This window comes from Cebidichthys violaceus, unplaced genomic scaffold, assembly GCF_023349555.1.
Source record: "Cebidichthys violaceus isolate CVI_PGR_0920_01 unplaced genomic scaffold, fCebVio1.0.p SCAF_12, whole genome shotgun sequence".
NCBI classification, from domain to species: domain Eukaryota; kingdom Metazoa; phylum Chordata; class Actinopteri; order Perciformes; family Stichaeidae; genus Cebidichthys; species Cebidichthys violaceus.
Genome location: NW_027176285.1, coordinates 410,045 through 431,875, shown reverse-complemented (window position 1 = coordinate 431,875; position 21,831 = coordinate 410,045). Strand labels below are relative to the sequence as shown.

Below are 21,831 nucleotides of genomic sequence, written 5' to 3'. Positions count from 1 at the left end.
TGTCAACAAAGTGCCGGAAGCTTCCAGTGTGTCCAAAATGGCTTACCAGACACTACAACAGGAGTACCTACAGATTCCTGTTGTTACCAGGGCATACACGACCGCCTGCGTCCTCACAACCGCCGCAGTGGTGAGAAACATTCACGCGTTCACCGGGCACAGCTGGTTGTGGCTTAAAATAGCTCACGTAACGTCGTTACTCTGCTGCTAGCTCGACGGTTTAGCTAACGGTGTAGCACCTGTGAGGAGGAGACGTGTCGGAATCCGGTTGTCCGGGATGTTCGCTCTCTTATTACAGTTAAGGAGAACACAGGAGCGTAGCTACCTGTGGCCGGTGCGTTTGTTAGATTTTAACAAGGGATCCTAAAGTGTGAGGGCCCGTTAAGATGCGGTTCTATCGGGTGACAGTTTACGGAAGCCTCACAGCGTCAGATGCTGCTGTACGATATATTTAGCTCCACTAAACTTCTATTAAAATCAGCCTAAACATAACGTGTATGTGTTCGTATTCCATGACATATATCCAGGAAACCAATGTATTGTCGTTACACATGTCATCTGCTGTTAGTCACGTGTTGTCTATCATAAAAACTGATCATATATTTGCGTAAAATTTGAATCTGCAGACTAACTAGTCTTTCATTTACCACTGAATAATAATACAGATTAATCTATTGAGACTAAGGTGTGTGTGTGTGTGTGTGTGTGTGTGTGTGTAACATCTACTCATGAAGTGGGCATGTCTGTGGGAACAGACTTGTGGGAACCCATAGAACCATTTTAGAACCCATAGAACCATTTTCATTCAGATATCTTGAGATGAGAGGTCAAGGGGTCATGCCAGTGGTTCCTTCGCCACAATGTAGTCTAACTTTGGAGCGTTATTTAGGATCCTTCTCAACAAGCCGAGCAAGTTGTTTTTTGGCATAAACACACCTTCAAATATTTAGTTAATGAAGGTACTTGTACACACTTCATACCCAGTGTGTACTCACCAGAGTATGTCACTCACCTGTATTTAGATAAACTCTATTTCCATTTAAAGTAGTCGCCTCTGTGAACAAACTGGCTTCTTCATCCGGCTCCACCAGGATACGGATCATTTAACCGAATCACAACAAGCAATGGAATGAGACTAGGAATATATATATATATATATATATATATATATATATATATATATATATATATATATATATATATATATATATATAGTCAGTCAGATGTCAATGTTTGTCAAAGCTGGATCCTTCATCTTAACATCATCATCATCTTTCTCTCACAGCAACTAGAGATCATCACACCGTTTCAGCTATACTTCAATCCGGATTTGATTCTGAGGAATTACCAGGTGAGTGATGTGATCCTCAGGAGGACTCGGGTGAACCGAGTCGTTCAGTCCAGTGACATGGAATATCTTTATTTATCTGCCACACATGTTGTCTGTAAATCACCTGTCCTGTGTTCTTCTTCTAGAAAAACCCAAAAGGAAGACATGATGTTCCTTCTGTTTCATAGTAAAAGTGTTTTTGACTACAAACAGGATGAATAAATAAGTTAAATCGGTGTTAATAATGTTACATTTAATCTGTTAGAATCATTTTTTAGTCAAAATAAGAACAAACGTATCCATCTTGTATTTCCTTGGATTGTCGGTGGTGAATCACATCGTGATGTAGATCAAACAGAGAGAGTTCTAAGTGATACAGACTGAGTCTATAGTAATCCTCCATGTCATGTGACCGGTCTCTGTTGACTGACTAGCCTCTACCACCAGGTGTTGAACATGTTCTGATCTAAGGACCTGGACCTGTGTGTGTCTTACTCTGTGTGTGTCTTACTCTGTGTGTGTCTCATGCACAGCTGAATGTTGCCTTCTTCTTTTTGTAGGTATGGCGACTAATAACCAACTTCCTGTTTTTTGGTCCAGTTGGCTTCAATTTCCTGTTCAATATGATTTTTCTGTATCCTTCTCGGTTCCCCGTCTCGCTTCATGGAGCGTGTGAAGTGTGAAGTGTGTTTGCACGCTTCCTGTTTGGCAGGGGAAGGCTCGGTGTGGTTCCAGAGATGGATGAGAAAACGCTCCTCTTGAGTGGTGTCACATGGTGGAGATGCCCTCTGTCAGACGTGAGATGGGTGTTTCTGTAGTGATGATGGAATGTTTGTGTGTCGAGTCCTTAACCGGTGGTGTTCAGGTATAGATACTGCCGGATGCTGGAGGAGGGCTCCTTCAGGGGACGCACCGCTGACTTTGTCTTCATGTTCCTCTTTGGTGGCCTTCTGATGACTGTATCCTTCATTAGTGATCCGTGGTGAATCACTCCCATGTCCACATAATGAGGGCTGTAGTGAAGCGTTCAGTGACCAGTGAGTCATGCTTTACTTCTATTCACCTCCACATTGACTACGTTTACATGCACACTGGTATTATTCATTCATTCACTGTTTTTCGGATGAAGACGTGTGTGATGTGTTGATGTTCTTCAGGTTCTGGGAGCGTTCTTTGGACGTGTGTTCAGCTCGTTCAGAGTCCCTCTCATCCAGACGGACTCTCTCTGTGTTTGTGGAGTAGCACCAGCACGGCTCAGTCCTCACAATAATCACTTCATGTTCTTTAACAAGGGGTCAGATATTTGGCACTTTTGTAAGTCTGGTGTTTCTGGGCCAAGCCTTCACCATCATGCTGGTGTACGTGTGGAGTCGGCGAAATCCAAACGTTCGCATGAATTTCTTCGGCCTGCTGAATTTCCAGGCCCCCTTCCTCCCCTGGGTGCTGATGGGATTCTCACTTCTGCTCGGAAACTCCATCATCGTTGATCTTTTAGGTACCTATCTCCGTCAGCCGCTGTGGTTGTTGGTGCACAGTATGAATGGTGCTGGTGCTAAAATGTTTTTTACCATTCTTGAGGTATCGCTGTTGGTCATGTGTACTTCTTTCTGGAGGACGTTTTCCCCAACCAGCCAGGTGGTGGAAGGTGGCTCAAGACCCCGTCTATCATGTGAGTTTCTGCTTTCTCTAACATCTGTGCCCAAAGCCTAAACGATTCAACATACAACACATGCTACAATTTTTGAAAGTGTAGGAATGAATGAATTGTTAGAGCCTCACCTGTGTGAAAGCTTGCAGAGTAGCCAAAACGAAAAGGGTCCTTCCTCTGGGGAGCCTGAACCTGCTTAGGGAGTTTCATGGCCATCTGCAATGACACTTTGTGTACAGAGTATATTCTGGCTTGATGGCTGCACTAGATCACGGGTGTTCAGTCAGAACTCTTTAAATCCCTCCTCCTCTTCCTCCTCTTCCTCCTCCTCCTCCTCCTCCTCCTCCCACAGAAAGATGCTGTTTGACACACCAGAGGAAGACGCCAACTACAACCCTTTGCCTGAGGAGCGCCCGGGAGGATTCGCCTGGGGAGAGGGACAGCGCCTCGGAGGTTAAATGTCCCCACAGATGGTGTCTGATTGTCGGGTCACTTTCGAGGACATTCCCTCAGAGAGATGAAGGGGACGGACATGGTCTTTGTTTTTGACTTGTTTGTTTAGTTCTGGATGAAGATCGCCAAATATAGAGATGACGTCTGTTGTCTTTGTGTATGGGCTTATATCATCCCCAGAAACTCTTCTTGATGCGAGATCCTTGCTCTAAGACTATTTGAGAGAAACGAGCTTCTGAAGGAACTCTGGATTGTGAGCCTTTGGCCTCCGGTGATGATCTAAAAAAACAACAACTGTCATATTAAAGAGAAAACAATGACAGCAGTAAAATATCTAAATGAATTTATTCAGATGGCGAGTGCATTCTTCTTCTCATTTCACTTTTTAAAGAAATAAATGTGTGTGGCAAACATTCATCTCTTTGCTCTGTAGTTCTGCTTGAAGCCAAAAACATCTCAGACTAATTGTTACACACAAATATCTGTTGTCCATAGAAAGGGTTTTGTAATTGCATCCTCTGTTCTCACAGCAGCTCATTGTGATATGAAGATCAAGATTTGTACTATTTTCTCAACTTCAGGTTGTTTTCTCAGCTGTACTTCTTTCGTTGTATTTGATACAAACAGCCTTAAATCAGATATGTGTAGTTATGTCATCTACGAAAAGGGTGGTTCTTGCCTGTTATTGTTTGTGATGACCCTTTTGTTTTGTTTTTTTTATAGATTTTGCACACATTTTGTTTTGTTTTTTTCACTGTTACCATGTGACCTGGTTTGTGGGAAATGGATTATTAATCCCAGTAGAGAATGTTTGACCTGTTTGTTGCTCTAGAGAAGAGATAAAAGAAGCTAATGAGATGAAGAAGTGTGAAATGCATATGTCAAATTAGGAGGATTTAAAAACTTTGAGTTATGCTTGCACTGGAGTGAACAAAAAATATATATGGTTAAGTTTCAGGAACATTTTGGGTCCATTTCAGATTTTCTAATGGGTGTGTATTGCACGGCTCGTTAAGTGCTAGAGTGATGACATCACGGTCAGAGTGGAGCAGAGCAGGAAAATGATTGAGATTTTTACAAACAAATTGCGCCGAGTCCCACAATGTTTACTCTTTATACACCATGTTTATACAACTGTGTATGGAATCCAACAGACTTACACAAAGAGCCGCAGAGCGACATGAACCAGCTGCTCCATTAGACTCCATGTTAAATCTGACCACTCATTTGTCAAAGAAAGCAAACAGTACCAGTTTTGCATATTGCTCTGGAGCTCACATTTTTAACTCCACAAACATAAAAACCACATCGGAGCGTTCAGCAGAGTCTTCTTTCTCTCATGGAACTCATATTGTATTAATTGGACTCGTGGTTTTGGTATGAAGGGCAGAGGTCTGTCAGGTAGTTTTGTTGGAAATCACTGTAGTCTAACGCTTCTTAATTAGCCTCTAACACGCAGGTGCTCGATATGAGCTCATTAGTGCTGTTGATGAACACACACACACACACACACACACACACACACACACACACGACTTCAAGATATTCAGTCAATTCAGTTACATTAGGATTCTGTCTCCTCTCCCCCTCTCAATCCCACCCTTTCAAAATAAAAGCCCTACAAAGTGAATTCTAACTGGAATGCTTGCGATGAAGCCCGTCATTTAATAACCTCTTTGTATGTGTGTCAAACATGTCTCCTCTCCCCCTCTCTCACCCACCCAGTCCCACCCTTTCAAAATAAAAGCCCCATGGAGTAACTATCTTAACATGAAGCTCAGAATGAGGGACGTTTGAATGTGTCTCAAACAAAGGTATATATCTCCAATAGCGATTTGTGGACTGTCCATCACGAATACAAGATTCAATCCAAGAGTATGAATCTAAAATGCAGAAAAGAGAGAAGCGATATCTCAATTGAACCTCAATGATACTACCGGTAATATTGCCGTGTATATACATGTATATTGCGACGTCTTCGGTCAGTAGAAGCCACACGGTCCAAATTTCTTCTGAAATGTTCTAGTTTTTAATGTATTACAACTGATAGGGTCATTCTGTTGTATTTTGCACTTCGAAATAATCTTAAGAAAACTGCTATACAAATGCAGTTGGATTTTACTGTCACATACTTAAAAAGCCAGGTTATAACCAACACAATGCACTATTTCAGTGTAACGTTTACATTCTTACATCTAATTCCTACATGTGCGCTTCATCTGTTCACCTAATTAAATGAAAAAGCCATTTTAATACAATCTTTGCGGATAAACGTGGGTTAAATCTAGTCTCACTTTAGACCAGTAGGGGGCGGTAGTGGGCTTTGGACATCGTTCCTCTACCTTGAAACGAAGAGTAAAACCAATGCAGCGTTCGTGATTTTCTAAAAAAAAAAGTTCACCAAAGACTTGTAAATCCACATCACAGATGTGTGTTAATACACTTTCTGAAGCGGACCGTGTCCAGCAGTGGTTGTATTCTTAGTATATTTTGGTTTCTCCTCATGCAGTTATACACCTATTTGGTCGACATTGTAAAACAAACCTGAAGTAAACACAATTGTCAAGGAGGACCCCCTGATTTCCCATCTTTATCACAGGTTTCAAACGCACCTGGAGAAGAGAAAGCTGCTTGAAGTAGCTGCTTACTGACTGCGTGAAGATGCAGTTGGCTCTTAGTAAAACGTTTGGCCAGAAACCAGTTAAATTCCAGTTAGAGCAAGATGGAGACTTCTACATGGTTGGGTCGGAGGTATGTGACTATCTATTCATTTACGTTGGAAGCTCGGTACCCTAATGTTAGCCTCAGTTATCTATTATGCGGGCTAGTTGATGCTAGCATGCTAACCAGCCCCATTGATGGTTTCCTAAACAAAGACATACCTAAAAACGAAGAACGGGATATTATCGGCTAAAGTAAGGCCGGCAACAAATGAAACATAATTAATGTGTTCAAAACCAAATAAACAATTAACACGATATCTTGTGCTGTCCTGCAGTAACGTTAACTATTCATTCTAGTCTAGTGTTACGTTAGTTGATGTAACGTTAGATCACTAACGTTAGATCACTAACGTTACATCAACGTTAAGTAACGTGTGAACTCCCTCCTGTATCAGCGTCTGATATTTGAACATACCGATTCTAAAGTTAAACCATGTATGATGGTTGTGTCTACAGTAGTGACGCCTCTACGTCACTGTTAGACTAGACTAGGTCCACACAACAGTGCGTGTTAAAGAAGGTCTACCCGTGGTACGTGGTACGTGGTCTTAGTCTGGGCTTTGAGACACTGAGAGAAACGTGTAGCACCACAGAACCTGGATGGTTAGTTTATGATGAGGCCTCGTGTGCAAACATTAAAACAACTCTTTTTGTTTTTATTTCATTTTGGTTTACTAAACGATCTGCCTTCCTTCCTCAGGTTGGAAACTACCTGCGCATGTTCAGAGGCTCTCTGTACAAACGGTATCCGTCTCTGTGGAGGAGGCTGGCCTCGGTGGAGGAGAGGAAGAAGATCGTAGCGTCGTCACATGGTGAGTGGGGTCATTTTGGATTACTCGTCTGTGATGTCCTTAGTTTGTTTATACGGTTTATATTTAATAGTTGCAGCTATAAACAATTCAAAGTTTGGATGGAAAATTAATTTGACCCGTCAGACTAGTTTTTTTACTCCACTACTTCTCAGAGGTACATGTTGTACTTTCTGCAAACATTTGATGGTCTTATAGAATATGATGCATTGCTGTAGATTAAACTAACCAACAGTATATGAATGAGTTAAAAACATGCAGCAATACTATACTGTATATCCTAAAACACTGACATGGAACATTTTACCTGATGGGTTCTTTCAATGCATTTAAGATGTGAGTGGAAGTTGACATGCATCTGTGTTTCTGTCTGCAGCCACTAGCGTGACTCTGCTGAAGGCGTCAGAATGTGAGGAGATCTTCGAGGGTAATGATGAGAAATACAAGGCGGTGTCCATCAACACAGAGCCCCCGGCTTACCTCAGGTAACTGCAGTGAGATGACGCCTCATTCAGCATTGGTTGTTGTTGTTTTCCCAAAAAGAACGTGATTCAAGATGCACCTCGGTCTCAGAACATGAGCCCCAAATACTTTTCACAGCACTGAAACCATACCGTACCATAGTTAGATAACATGAGTATTAAAAAGTCTCAGACGATAATCCTGATGAATTCATGGTGGTGTTACGTCAGCCTGGGCTTGGAGACTACACATTGATACCAGAACGCCTGAGCCAGTCAGAGAAGTCAGGATGTCTTGATCTGTTTCTTATGAGTCCCTCAGTTGAATGGAATTCCAATACTTCATTTTTTGTCGACCCGAGTCAGCCTTGTTTTCCTTCCCTTCCTATAAGGGAGCAGAAAGCAAAGAGGAGCAGTCAGTGGGTCCCCACGCTGCCCAACAGCTCTCACCACCTCGACGCCGTGCCTTGCTCCACCACCATCAACCGCAACCGGATGGGCCGCGACAAGAAAAGGACCTTCCCTCTGTGGTAAGAAAGCTCGACGACAACAAAGTGCAACTGTGTGGCACAAGCTCTGCATCTGTTGTATTGTGAAACGATATATCCTCAGGCTGAAGGAAGCTCCTAGCTGTTCAAGTCAGGAGGAACTCTGAGAGGCTCATTTCACCCTTGATATCCTGTCAACACTAATATCTTTACCTTCCGTCAGTTAAAATCTTACACGTTGCATCTTTTTTTGAAGACGATAATAATGCAGCATTGAGGTTCGCTGTGTCTTGTGTCTCGCTCAGCTTTGATGACCACGACCCTGCAGTGATCCATGAGAACGCAGCCCAGGTAGAGGCGCTGGTTCCCATTCGTCTAGACATGGAGATTGACGGACAGAAGCTGCGAGATGCCTTCACGTGGAACATGAACGGTTAATACATCCGTCAACCAGCTTACCAACATCCAGCATACAGTATTGTCTATTGTTTCATTTTTCTGTTATGTCAAGTTATTCCATTTTCAAATGTTCTGTAACCTCCTCAATCCGTCCCTCTGCAGAGAAACTGATGACCCCGGAGATGTTTGCAGAGATTTTATGTGATGATCTGGACCTAAATCCTCTGGCCTTCGTCCCCGCCATCGCCTCAGCCATTCGTCAGCAGATCGAGTCCTACCCCACTGACAGCATACTGGAGGAGCAGGCGGACCAGAGAGTCATCATCAAGGTGCGTTCTGAACCAGAGGGACAGGTGTCTTTGCAGGAACATACTAGACCAGGGTTTGATAGGTCACTTCCTTTTATTGACTTAAACGAGCTCATCTCGTTCTGCTCTCACTCACTGTGAACTCCAAATAATCAAGTATCACTGCCACCCTCCTGCTTGAGGATTAAGCTGTTTTCCTCCGTTCCTCAGCTGAACATCCATGTGGGGAACATTTCTCTGGTGGACCAGTTTGAGTGGGACATGTCTGAGAGGGAGAACTCTCCGGAGTCATTTGCGCTGAAGCTGTGCTCTGAGCTCGGTCTGGGCGGAGAGTTTGTCACCACGATCGCCTACAGCATCCGCGGTCAGCTCAGCTGGCACCAGAGGACCTACGCCTTCAGGTAACTCAGCCTCTCAGCTCCACAGTCAGCAGTGGTCTAAACGCACCATGATGAAGGTAGACAGAATGCATTGAACAGGTTTGACTTGATGTACGTTGGTGTGTCATGTTGGACTGAGTCAGTACTGTCATGTGCTCGCAGTGAAAACCCACTCCCGACTGTAGAGATCGCCATCCGCAACACAGGCGATGCAGACCAGTGGTGCCCCCTGTTGGAGACGCTCACAGATGCCGAAATGGAGAAGAAGATCCGAGACCAAGACAGGAACACAAGGTGACAGTCGGATACAGATAGAATACATTTAAAATGATACATCTACTCCATTGTACCTATTGCTGCACGGTATTGCTGTGGCAACAAGCAACAATTTAAGGTATGTAGTTACATACCGCAGAATTCTTGAAATAACGTGAGCGAAATGTGTTTTTCTAGGCGTATGAGACGACTGGCCAACACCGCCCCCTCCTGGTAGAAAGACATGAAGCTGCATCAGACAGACGGAGACACACGCTTGTCTTCAGGAGACTCCTGTTACTATGAAATAATCAAGTAAATACTCAGAGTTACACACACACACACACACACACACCAGGTCGTCCTTCACGCGTTGAGGAAGCACCTGTACGGACGACTGCAGGTGAATCTTTCTCCATGAACACCTCACTGACTGAACACAACACACACATGCAGGCATTCCTCCACACAGTCCACCGTCACCATGCTTCAGTCAGAGCAGCATCTCTTTACATACGTCACTGTTACACACCACCCAATATCACACTACACGTGTTTAATAGGTCTGTATGAACACGATATGAGCATGTTCGTGTGACATCATCAGTGTGACTGCCAAGAAACTAAATCTGTCATGATGGCAGAATCCTGTGAAAGATGCAGTGATTTAAGCCAGTAGATCTCACACACTGAGTGAGCCACACTGTGTGTGTGTGTGTGTGTGTGTGTGTGTGTGTGTGTGTGTGTGTGTGTGTGTGTGTGTGTGTGTGTGTGTGTGTGTGTGTACTGCTCAGACAGCAGCAGTGGCTCAAAGCTGTCAAGTGTTTGCAGCCGATTAGAGAGTTGGTTTGGTTTCTGCATGTAGACTCTGGTTCTGATCTTACTCACCAAATCAATCCGTTATGTGCACCAGTGTTCATCTGCATGCTAACACATCGGTAGTTCATACTGGTCCCTGTGCATGAGGGACTGATGGTTCCTGTTATGCCTCTCATTGCACCAGTGTCGGCAGACTGGAACCTCCGTTCTACTGGGAGTGTTTCTGAGGAAAAATACAAGCTGACAAGAACCAATGGTGTCTTTAAAAGCGCTGATTTTCAACTTGAACATACTCCAGATAATTATGTTAGCGTATGTACCGTCGCTTCTTGTTCTCTTCTTTTGTAAAATGGCTTTACCTTTATAGTGGACTTGTTTTTTATATGAAAAATAACAATAAAGAGAACTTGTTGGAAATATCTTGTTTTGTTAACCTGTGTATTTATGTATTTGTACATTATATTGTGCTAATGAGATGAATAACTTTACATAAAAGGTACAGATTTACATGGTATGTGTGAAGTCCTCAGAGTAATTTATTGTCAACACATGGAGTTAGTTACCTTGTTGGTGAACAGACCAGAAAAAGTTCTGCTGGGCCACTATCAGTGGCGGGCCGTGTGTTTCATAGCTGGGCCTTCAGTGCTGAACCTCCTCCTAATATCCTCACTGTGACGCCACAGCTACGGTTATTACTTGTTTATAGCGGTGTAACTATACACACATTCATATTAAACTGTTCTTAAAAGAACAAACGTAGAAATGCTCTCCAGCGCGACAGACTTCCAGCCACACGGCGGAGCGACGAGCTAAGAGATGAATATCTGGACGCGACGGTCACTTCTTCTAAGCGTTCGGGTCGGTACCAGCGGCTCTCCACCCGTCCCTCTCAGCTCACGTCTCTCTCCACCCGTCCCTCTCAGCTCACGTCTCTCTCCAGCCGTCCCTCTCAGCTCACGTCTCTCTCCACCCGTCCCTCTTAGCTCACGTCTCTCTGCTCACGTCTCTCCTGAGGAGGAGCAGCTCATTGGTCAAAACCTGCTCTAAGTGAAAGTTGCTGACATGTAATATATTACTGGCAGAAATAGTAAAAGCTGTTTTTATTGTAACAAAAAAAATAAACCAATTTATTCACATATCAAATACATATTCTGACTGACACAGTTGAATATAAAGGCAAACGGATTAGTTTATGTGTGAAGAACATCAAAATAGATCTTAAAGGTTTCTGTCAGGACACTTTAAAACCACAACCTCAACACAGTAATCTGTGTCCTGCACTGATTACAAACAGTAACACCTTGAATACAAATAACCAAATATAATATCCATAAACACATGATACAGTGAGTCAAACATAGAGGAGCTCCATCTCATGTCTCTGGTCAGGATAGAAACACATTATGAAAACATCATCATGTGGTCATCATCATCATGTGTCTTCTTCAAGTGATCCAGACTCTGAATGAAGACAAAAACAGAGAACTGAGACGAAGCTCTTCCACAGATACCATGACCGCTGTATCCACAAAGTGAATACGTTGAACAGTGAAAACTGAAGATGTGTGTAATGCATGAGGTACCGGTTGACCTTGCCTGAAGAACTTTAAATAGCACCTTCAATATTCAAAGACGTACACCGTTTCATTCATTCACATGCAGTAATGTAGAGAAACAAACATGACCAATTCACTGTCAACAGACACCAGGCTCCTGTTTCTGTTGAGGTGGCAACAGAACGACGTAGCGACTCAAATCAAAGAAGCTGAGGAAACGGTCAAAGCACAGATCAGATCAAGTGGTTTCAGAATTTACAAAAAGACAGAGATATGTAGATATGTAGATGTGTAGAAATGTAGATATGAAGGTATGTAGATGTGTAGGTGTGTAGATGTGTAGGTATGTAGATATGTAGATGTGTAGATATGAAGGTGTGTAGATGTGTAGATATGTAGATGTGTAGGTATGTAGATATGTAGATGTGTAGATATGTAGATATGAAGGTATGTAGGTGTGTAGATGTGTAGATATGTAGATATGTAGATGTGTAGGTATGTAGATATGTAGATGTGTAGATGTGTAGATATGTAGATATGAAGGTGTGTAGATGTGTAGATATGTAGATGTGTAGGTATGTAGATGTGTAGGTATGTAGATGTGTAGATGTGTAGATATGTAGATGTGTAGATATGTAGATATGAAGGTATGTAGGTGTGTAGATGTGTAGATATGTAGATATGTAGATGTGTAGGTATGTAGATATGTAGATGTGTAGGTATGTAGATGTGTAGGTATGTAGATGTGTAGATGTGTAAGGCCAGAGGTAAATCGTACGTCTCCAAAACGGCACAGTCCTCTTCTGTGTGTAACGCCGAGGGAGAAAACAGTGAAATGGTAAACCATGGTGATAGTGAAGGGGTGAAGATAAGGCACTGGGTCATTACACAACCATTACAACGCATATGCAAATTTAAAGAAATGTGGTGCAGCCGGCAGTGATTTGTATTTATCTGGGTTTTGAGGTGTCTTAATGAAATACATCAGTCTTACGTTTATTTCCCAAATATCTAGAATGTTCTGTACGGGGAGTTAAGAGGAACAATCCATCCACTGCTGTTCACACCTTCATAGATGCATGTGTGTGGACTCATTCAGACAGAGAGGCAGAACAGCCAAAGAAATCCATGCCGATGCTGCGGGGGTAGCCTTCCAGCACCTTCAGCGCCACGGGGTCAAACTTCCAGTAGTGCAGCCCACTCAGGAAGTTGGCGTAGCCTGTCAGAGGGCGAGAGAAGGCAGAGGTCAGCTGAAAGAAGGCAGAGGTCAGCTGAGGACTGCTACCAGTCACTAGGCCAGAGGCAAAGGAAATGATGCGAGGTTCAGATGTAGCCTTTTCCTGGTCCCTGTTCTCACCATATAGGTCCCGGAAGGCTGCGTCAATATGGCCGGGCACTCCTCCCCACTTGTGCACGCTGCGAGGATGAACGTCATCTATTCGGTTCACTTGAGGATCGAAGGGCCAGTAGGAAGCCATCTTGAAGATGTAGACTTTCTCGACGCGGTCCTCTTCCCACTTCAAAGCCGCTTGGATGTCTGTGACAGGAAGACCCAACTGTCGCACTGAATCTGGGCCTGTAATCTTCCTCTCAGCATCAAACACCCAGTAGCTGTCACCTGTGGTAGAACGACAGAGATAAACCCAAAATCAGACCGTATGTGTCATAGACTACTGTCAATATCCTCTTTACATATTCAGGACAAAACACGCAGCTCACTTCTCTAGCAATACCAGAGAATATGATTATTGTTATTCGGAGTCGGAGCGTTCAAAGGGAATGCTCCGACTGCCCACCAAAGCAGCAAACGTTGTGCTGCTGCCGCTACACCGCTCAAGTTGGCTTCTGTATGACTAACCTTGGAAGAACCAGATGTTGCCAGACGTGTCCTCATACGCAGCATCGATACGGTCAGGAATGCCTCTCCAGTGGCGTGAAGCCAGGGCTGGGTAGCCGGCTTGTAGCCGCCCATCACGGATACGCCAAACATGCCGAGACTTGAAGAAGAACAGCTCTCCTCTGATCATGGACACGGCATCGAAGTTTGTTCTGCAGGCGTCTGGCTGCAGAACAACAACAAACACAGCAGAAGGATTTGTCTGTGGACTAATGTGTGCATTCAATACAAGAATCCATTAGGCCCATCCTGTCAACTTTGTTGGAGGTTACTACTGAACAGAAGAAGTTTCCAGAACATTGTGATGGGAGCTGTGTGCGTTCTGTCTGTACACTCATATACAGTAAGAGGTTGTGCTTACTGCTGGAGCTTAGGCTCTGAACAGCCTAAGCTGGTAATGTAAAGTCGTTCGGGGTCACATTCATACATCGTACGATACCATAATATTCGGGACGGGCCTAAGGTGCATCCACTATTATTGTCTCACCATTCCAACGTCAATCTCATTGGTCTCCGTCACCTCGGGCTGTGCCAGCAGAGGGGGGCCGTATAGATACTGGATGCCCCTCTTGTCGTCCTCGCTGAGCTGCAGAGGGTAGGAGTCACTGTAGAAAGGACACATCACAGCGTCAGGCTCCAGGGAGTGCTGCAGGCCAAGGACATGGCCAAACTCATGAACTGCCACCTGAGCGAGATCAGTGCCTAAACATGACAGCAGAGCATAAAGGGACAGTGACACTAAAGTAAGTGGTGGAATCTGTGACTCTGTCTGGAATCAGATGAGGAACACAAGTGATGTGCAGTTTTTAAACGAGGTTGTTCAACATTAGTTTATTCATTACAGATCATTACTGAAAACAAAACAGTTGCACATTGAGCTAAAGTGGTTTCAGATCATCGTCTTGAACTGTCCAGGAGGAGTGACAGTGACAGTGACAGTGACAATCTTGAGAATGTGTTGCAGATAATTCCATGTGTTTGGTGCACAAAAACCAAAGGCAGATTGTCCAATATTCAATATTGCTACCATTCAGTGTGAATAAGCAATATTTCTTGCTCTAGAAAAAACAAGAGACAATATTGTTAACATAAATTGTAAACAGGACAGGGCCCAGAACCAATCCTTGTGGAACACCTCTTATTATCTGAAACCATCTACAAGCAACTGTTCTTAATAAGTAATGAGGTGGAGATGGAGGTTCTGGTCTGAGGTGTAGGTGTGAACAGGCAGAACATAGAACTAGATCTCCATTTACTTTGGGTTATTTCAGACGAACTCACCCACAGTGTTGCCCACTGTCCAGCTCTCGTCATAGTCAAAGTGAACTTCTCCCTCTCGGTTGGTCCTGGGGAAAAAGGCGTGGGCGAGGATTCCTCCAGGACCATCGAATGGTAAGCTGTCGCCATGCCAGTACCTACACAAGCACTTCTTTTATTGTACACAAGCAATGTAATACGTAACATAACATACACAGCTCAGGATAGACAGACGGATCAAGCTTCTCCGTGTCACCAGCGCTTTTCTAAAAAGTTCAAATATTTTCAACTGGAAGTGCTTCTTCTCTAGGCGACCGCATACACTCTCCTCACTGGGCACAACCAAACACATTGTGTGATGGTTCCTGTTAACCTCGTCACTGTGAGCTGCGTTCCCTGCTGGCGCACCTTTCTTACCTGTTGAAGTCAATGATGATGTCAGCTTCCTCAGCGGTGACCTCTCTGAACGTCAAAGGAGTCACTGCACTCCACACTCCAAAGGCCTCCTGGAGGACGCGCCGCACTTTGCCCTCACTCATCTGCCAGGGGAAACGCACGATCCTATTGGACGCACACACACACACACACACACACACACACACACACACACACACACACACACCCTATAAGTATTTGCATCCTATAATCTCATACAGCTGACTTTGGACTGTTACTCATTCTGCAACAGTAGAGTTGATAGGTTGATAATGCAGAGGAAGAATCATCAATCAGCTATTATCATTATTATTATTACAAGGTAATCATTTATTATGTAAATTAACTGTATCCAAAACTGAGCAACAGGGAGCCAGAACATTCAATATGTAGATGATGGAAATATGAAATGTCAATTCAGTAAAATGAGACTTTCATCTCAAAGGTACACTGACTTCAACACCGAGCACACCGAGCACACCGAGCACACGTACGCTGGGTGTGCTGCTGCTGGGTAAGGAAAAATGAACAGTGGATAACCCAGAGGAGGGCCGTCAGGACAGCTAAGCCTTCTCTGCTGGCCTAAACAGAACCGCCAATAGTTTCAGTTGATGTCTTGGATACATTGATAACACCACACTGGTGTAGGTGACGCAGTGTTTAAAGCTCACTGGCTTCATAAGCCCTACTCACGCAATACATATTAAAGATGTTTGGTGTCTAATATTCTGCATTTGTCCTTCAAATGTCAGTGCAAATAGGTGAGTTGTCGGGCCTTGTGATTCTGACGGGCCAACGGTGTGTAGAGTGACTAGAGGCCGGCTGTGGTAAACGTTGGGGCTTTGTTCACCAGGAGCTCAGGTAAAAGGCAGGGAGGCTGTGGTGGCCGGATGGGATGGTACTCCACCAAGCTGTGAAAACCTGACAGTATAAGTCGGGGTCTGGGTTCCCCAGCATGTTCCCTGATTCAACTGCTGCAAGCGACCAGCGGCTTCAGATGTGAACCCCAAGGCCAGGTCGATGATCAGCAGCGAGCAGCCATCCAACCATACATGAAGAAGTTAATGATTTATTTCAACAAATTACTCTTTTTTATTTTCTGCTCTTCCTTCTGCCTCTCAAACTTAGAGGAGCTGCAACCTCCTCCTCATGGGGTCTACACAGCCAGACATTCAGGAGAGAAGACGGCGTGCTGACAAACAGAACTTTTGTGTTTCTTACTTGTACGTGAGGTCCGTCTTCTCCCAGCGCCCTCCAAACAGAGCAAATCTCTTCCTGCGCTGGTGAGCTCGTAGACCTCCCCTCTTCTCCTTCAGGTTATAGTACGACAGGCCAACCTGCGTTAAGGTGGGATAGTCTGGGACTCCACAGCGAGGACGCTTCCAGAACTCGCTGTCATTTTTGGATGCCAGTACAGACTTTAGATGGTCCTCTTCGTTCAGCGTGTTCTGTTCGTGTTTCCCCCTCTTCTTCAGGTCGTGACTGCTGCTGTGAGGCCACACCTTTAAACACACAGTCATTAGGTCATTACACAGAAACAGAGACTTTATCAGCCATGATAAGTAATAATATATCCTGTTCATTTTACAACTGAACATTGCAATTTCCATGTGTCTGCTGATGGTGCCGTCTTGCAGGCTGTCAGCTGTACCAAAGGCCGAGCCTCCTCCGGGTCACGGTCTGCTGGTGGCACCACAACCCTTCCTCCTCACACGGTGACGTCAGTGACTCGCTGGTACAGTCCGGTTGTGTTTTGCTGATTTGACAATCGGAGTCAACAAGGTCAGCTGTCCCGTTAGCCTATGATTGTTGGTACAGTTCAGCTTCACAGTCGCTGAGTAGGCCATTTTTAAAAAGACAACAAGCTGGACCAGTACCCACTGCTGTGGACACAGTGGAAATGATTGGGTGAGTTGTGGGGATGGTGCGTCCTCGTCTTGTATTACTATTTCTAGTCTTCTTTTTTCCCAAGGTCAACAAGAAAGAGACCAACAGTTGACACATTCTATCATCAGTCACTAGTTGTTGTCAAAGGAATCCAGCTGCTTCCCAAGCACACCACAGCAACGACCGACAGGTGAAACATCTGCGGCGGTTTGTTTCGCTCCTATGATTGGCTCTGAAACCAGTTTGGTATGGATAACATATATTGTGAATTTATTGTTGTTTTTTTAACTATTGTTTCAAGTACTTTTCTCAGAGGAGGAAGATTAGACATTGATCTGTGATTATGAATGAGTTTTTCTTCAACAGAGGTGAGGTTACAGCTCGCTTTGAGAGCAGCAGGAGGGAAAATGGCAGTCTATGTATTAATATGTTCAATGTTATGTATGAAGCAATGAAAGACAGAATGGAACCGGAAGAATACACCCGAATACATCCGTATCTGTGGCACGACTTAGACTGGTGCCTGAAGTCAGAACTACACTGCTCTGCAGAAGAACGAATCACTAATTCATTACCTTTGATGTTTCTTAAATCATGTGAGTCCCTCCCATCAGTGTCGAGTTTAATTCAAGTCTACTTTATAGATTAAATAAGTGATTGATCAATACATTAGACGTATTACAATTATGATTGTAAAGTGAATTAGAATCAAAAGCAGGACTGTCAGGCTTAAGCAGAGCTTGTAGAGCTCTGATGTAAAAGGATCTCAGGAATGAGTGTAGGTGTGTCATCTGGGCCAAATCCACCGTTCATTAAGCTGTCAAGAGCAGAGACGAGAGGTTTACTGCTTTAAGACGGGTAATTAATGGGCCACGTTTAAAATGAAAAGCTCAATCCATTCAGCAGTATATATACAGTACATATATATATATATATATATATATATATATATATATATATATATATATATATATATATATATGTGTGTGTATATGTGTCGTGGTGTTTCCCTGTTAAAGAGCGTTAGTTGTGGGTTATTAATTGTTGTGTTATAAAGTTATAACCATGATTAGGGTTCCTCTCAACACACAACTAGCGTTAGCTCCGGCCGTAGCGCTGTTCATGAGAACAATATATTTTGCTGCCTGTAGAAGAGTTACAGCAGTTGTTTCGGCTCTGACGGTGTATGAAAAATGAATATCATACAGGAAATTAAAACCGGTATACCGGCCCAGCACTAGTTAGTACTATTAGCACTAGTTAGCACTATTAGCACTAATGAGACAAAGCAGCAGATATTCCCAATGAGATGACACTTTGGGGGCATTTTTGCATGAAAGATGATGATGAAGTGATTGCTTGACTTGGAAGTCTTCAACGTCTGCACGACTGGACTCAGGACTGAAGAGGTTTTAACCACTTTTATCAAATTGAGGCCGCAGCTCAGTGAGTGACAGAACGATGGCAGGTGTGTGGGCAAGAAGCAAGTTTTCATAAAGTATACAAACACAAAGCTTCACATGCAATTGAGACAAAGCTTTGTGTATGTTGGGGGAATCCTGGCGATGGAGCTAACATGTCACCACAGGACCCTGTGTTGCTGCATCCCGCCCCAAAGAAGCCCGAGCTTCAACCCAAAAGAAGCGGTGAGCCCGTCTACACAGAGGAGCATTGTTTCATCTAATAGGTGGCATTGGTTACATCTGTTACAAACATGGAAATATAATGTGTGCATGCAGGTAGGAACATGCACATGACTGAAAAAATGTGCACCGCACAAACACACACACACACACACACACACACACACACACACACACACACACACACACACACACACACACACACACACACACACAATTCTATTCTGAAAACCTCAGCAAAGCTGCATCACACACAGTAAGCAGATGTCTGGAAATTCCCTGTTCAGTCAGGCCGTCTGCCACATTACACAGGGAGCGTGTTATGAAAGGATTTCAAGGATGCTGATCTGACATTACTACGATGACTAACTTTACAACTTACAATTACAAAAAACTGAGCAAAATCTGATATGACTCCCTGATTCATCACCCTACAAATATGAGAAGATCTAATTCCACACAAAAAAAGAAATCTCTCAAGGGTAAATATTTAACCGCAACGAGTCACAGACATCAGCAGGCATTCTTTGTTTCATGCTCAGTATCTGCAGGATAAAGAGGATTAGCTTGAATGGAGATGACAGACTGATCCTCCGCTGTAAACATCTCTCACTAACCCTCTTCTCCGTCCTGATACCTGAGCTTAAACACTGCTGTTTGATGACACTGTGTGTCTCTCTGTGTGTCAGTGACTGGCGATATCGATAGCCGTCGTCAGTATTGGTGCATTTTTTTCGACATAACGTACACTTGTGAAATACTGTTGACAGTGGGCCAAGAAGTATTACGTCCTTCACTTAAGTAAAAGTACAAGTACCACGATGTAAAAGTATTGAAAGTGCAAGTTCCGCATTTAGTTTTTCAGAGCCCAAGGTGACATCTTCAAGTGTCTCGTCTTGAGGAGACTCTGCTGCTGGGTGTTGAGCTCTCCTCCTCCCGCCTGCAGGTCATAGGCAGCAGCAAAGCCGGGTCTGGGTCTGTCCACGGTGGACCGGTCTCTACTGGAGGATCTGGGTCTGTCCACGGTGGACCGGTCTCTGCTGGAGGATCTGGGTCTGTCCACGCTGGACTGGTCTCTACTGGAGGATCTGGGTCTGTCCACGGTGGACCGGTCTCTGCTGGAGGATCTGGGTCTGTCCACGCTGGACTGGTCTCTACTGGAGGATCTGGGTCTGTCCACGGTGGACCGGTCTCTGCTTGAGGGTCTGGGTCTGTCCACGGTGGACCGGTCTCTACTGGAGGATCTGGGTCTGTCCACGGTGGACCGGTCTCTGCTGGAGGATCTGGGTCTGTCCACGCTGGACTGGTCTCTACTGGAGGATCTGGGTCTGTCCACGGTGGACCGGTCTCTGCTTGAGGGTCTGGGTCTGTCCACGGTGGACCGGTCTCTACTGAAGGGGTTTCTGCTTGATTTGATCTGATTTCACCAGAATGTGAACCGGTGTCACCGATGACGAGCATGAAGAAGAACTATATAGAAATGGACCATCGTCTCTCTGATACTGAGACATCAAAGTAACTTTAAGATTATAATGATATTCACAGAGTAAAGAGTAAAGTATTTCACACTGAAGTGTAGTGGAGTAGAAGTAGCAGAAAATGGAAATACCCAAGTAAAGTTCAAGGACTTCATTACTGCAGTACTTGAGTGTACTACTTGAATAATGCTGAGTCACTTTCTACCGCTGAATGTTGAGTATGCGGATGAACAAACTCATGCAGCCCAAACTAAAGTGAACAGAAGTCAGTCATCTATCAAGACATTTTGTTGTGGCGGTGCCAGGTCAGCTGGTAGAGCAGCCACACCAAATACCGGGTCAGAATCCGACCTGTGACCCTCTCTGTCGGTTCCTCTCCAGTCTATCCTGTCAATATTAAAGGCTGAATGGCCGAAAATGAATCGACTAAAATGAAAACAGTGTTTGATGGAGCGGCTTAATGCCCACACATGTTGTCAGGGTTCCACTGCATGTTAGGAAGATTGGCTAATAAAGTCGAGGATTATATCATGAAGAGCAGTGTCTGATACTGCTGTACTATGGTGCTGTTTGGTTGTTTTCTGCAGACACTCAGCTCTAATCTGTCTGCTGTGTTCTCCGGTTCGTCTGAGTCAGCAAACAAGCAGAGTTTTCTAACCACCACCAGTTGCCAGATGACTTGCCTCTGCCTGCTTAATCTGACTCTCTCACTCACGCTGTTGACAACGAGAGTGCAGAGCAGGCCTGCAGCTGTTCCGTCTGCATACAGTACAATGACATAACATGATGCCTCATTATGAAAAGAGAGTTTTGATTCTATAACTAAAATCCCTTTCCATTAGAATACAGTATCTCAGCCACACTCGTCCTCAAATGGATTAAACATGTATAACAACTGCAGGACCAGTGAGCTTCCAGGGTGATTCATGATTGTACATATCTCATATTTCATGTTGGAGAACAAAAGCAGCTGCAGTATATAGACAGCAGACTACTTGTGCAGCTCTTCTAATGTAACAATTCACTTCATCTTCAACACTGATGGTTTTATGAGGAATATGTCATGAAACATACAGCTAGGCTTTACTGACACTGAATTACATGAAACACGTTCACCGACACACAATTCTTTGTCTTGAACTCCATCTCTCTTGTCTCACACAAACACACACACACACACACACACACACACACACACACACACACACACACACACACACACACACACACTACCTCCTGTTTTGTCCCTGCCTGCTCAGCATCGTGTGTTCTTCACATGCATAATAAGGTTTCCTGTCCAACTCGCTACCTCTGCTTAAAGCTCAGGTGTCCGTGTTTGACTCACCTGTGGCTGCTTGGACCTGCTGGCTGGCCGCCCGCGGACCGGCAGACAATTAACGCAGAGGAAAAGGTGCAAAGGCAAGATGCCGCAAAACAGGACGGACACAGTCCGCATCGTGTTCTCGTACGGGACGCTAGAGTACCGGTGTGAGCGGAACGGGACGCTGTGTAGCGCGGTGACGTCTCTGTCCTCCTCTAATGACACTTCTTACGAGCTCCCAAAAGCTGTGCACCACACACGTGATTTAACCCCTTTCACTCCGA

General features: G+C 44.3%; 3 protein-coding genes across 3 annotated transcripts; 2 read left to right on the top strand and 1 right to left on the bottom strand.

Annotated features, from left to right (window-relative positions):
- Window position 1: 1 nt before the first annotated feature.
- On the top strand, window positions 2-4,289 carry derl2 (derlin 2). Its single transcript, XM_068705748.1, has 7 exons — window positions 2-130; window positions 1,286-1,351; window positions 1,891-1,964; window positions 2,196-2,289; window positions 2,630-2,825; window positions 2,909-2,999; window positions 3,331-4,289. Exons 1-7 carry the CDS (start codon window positions 38-40, stop codon window positions 3,434-3,436), a joined length of 720 nt encoding a protein of 239 aa, XP_068561849.1. The 5' UTR covers window positions 2-37; the 3' UTR covers window positions 3,437-4,289.
- A 1,753-nt stretch (window positions 4,290-6,042) lies between these two features.
- Window positions 6,043-10,494, top strand: smarcb1b (SWI/SNF related, matrix associated, actin dependent regulator of chromatin, subfamily b, member 1b). The gene is made up of 9 exons (XM_068705745.1): window positions 6,043-6,182; window positions 6,855-6,966; window positions 7,340-7,448; window positions 7,817-7,954; window positions 8,218-8,345; window positions 8,474-8,640; window positions 8,830-9,020; window positions 9,162-9,293; window positions 9,453-10,494. The coding sequence occupies exons 1-9, from the start codon at window positions 6,093-6,095 to the stop codon at window positions 9,490-9,492; spliced, it is 1,107 nt and encodes a 368-aa protein (XP_068561846.1). The 5' UTR covers window positions 6,043-6,092; the 3' UTR covers window positions 9,493-10,494.
- A 683-nt stretch (window positions 10,495-11,177) lies between these two features.
- On the bottom strand, window positions 11,178-21,728 carry LOC137868802 (stromelysin-3-like). The gene is made up of 8 exons (XM_068705743.1): window positions 21,572-21,728; window positions 16,440-16,720; window positions 15,201-15,344; window positions 14,808-14,941; window positions 14,014-14,228; window positions 13,488-13,692; window positions 12,987-13,247; window positions 11,178-12,848 (listed from the first exon to the last, which is right to left on the bottom strand). The coding sequence occupies exons 1-8, from the start codon at window positions 21,680-21,682 to the stop codon at window positions 12,721-12,723; spliced, it is 1,479 nt and encodes a 492-aa protein (XP_068561844.1). The 5' UTR covers window positions 21,683-21,728; the 3' UTR covers window positions 11,178-12,720.
- Window positions 21,729-21,831: the final 103 nt, after the last annotated feature.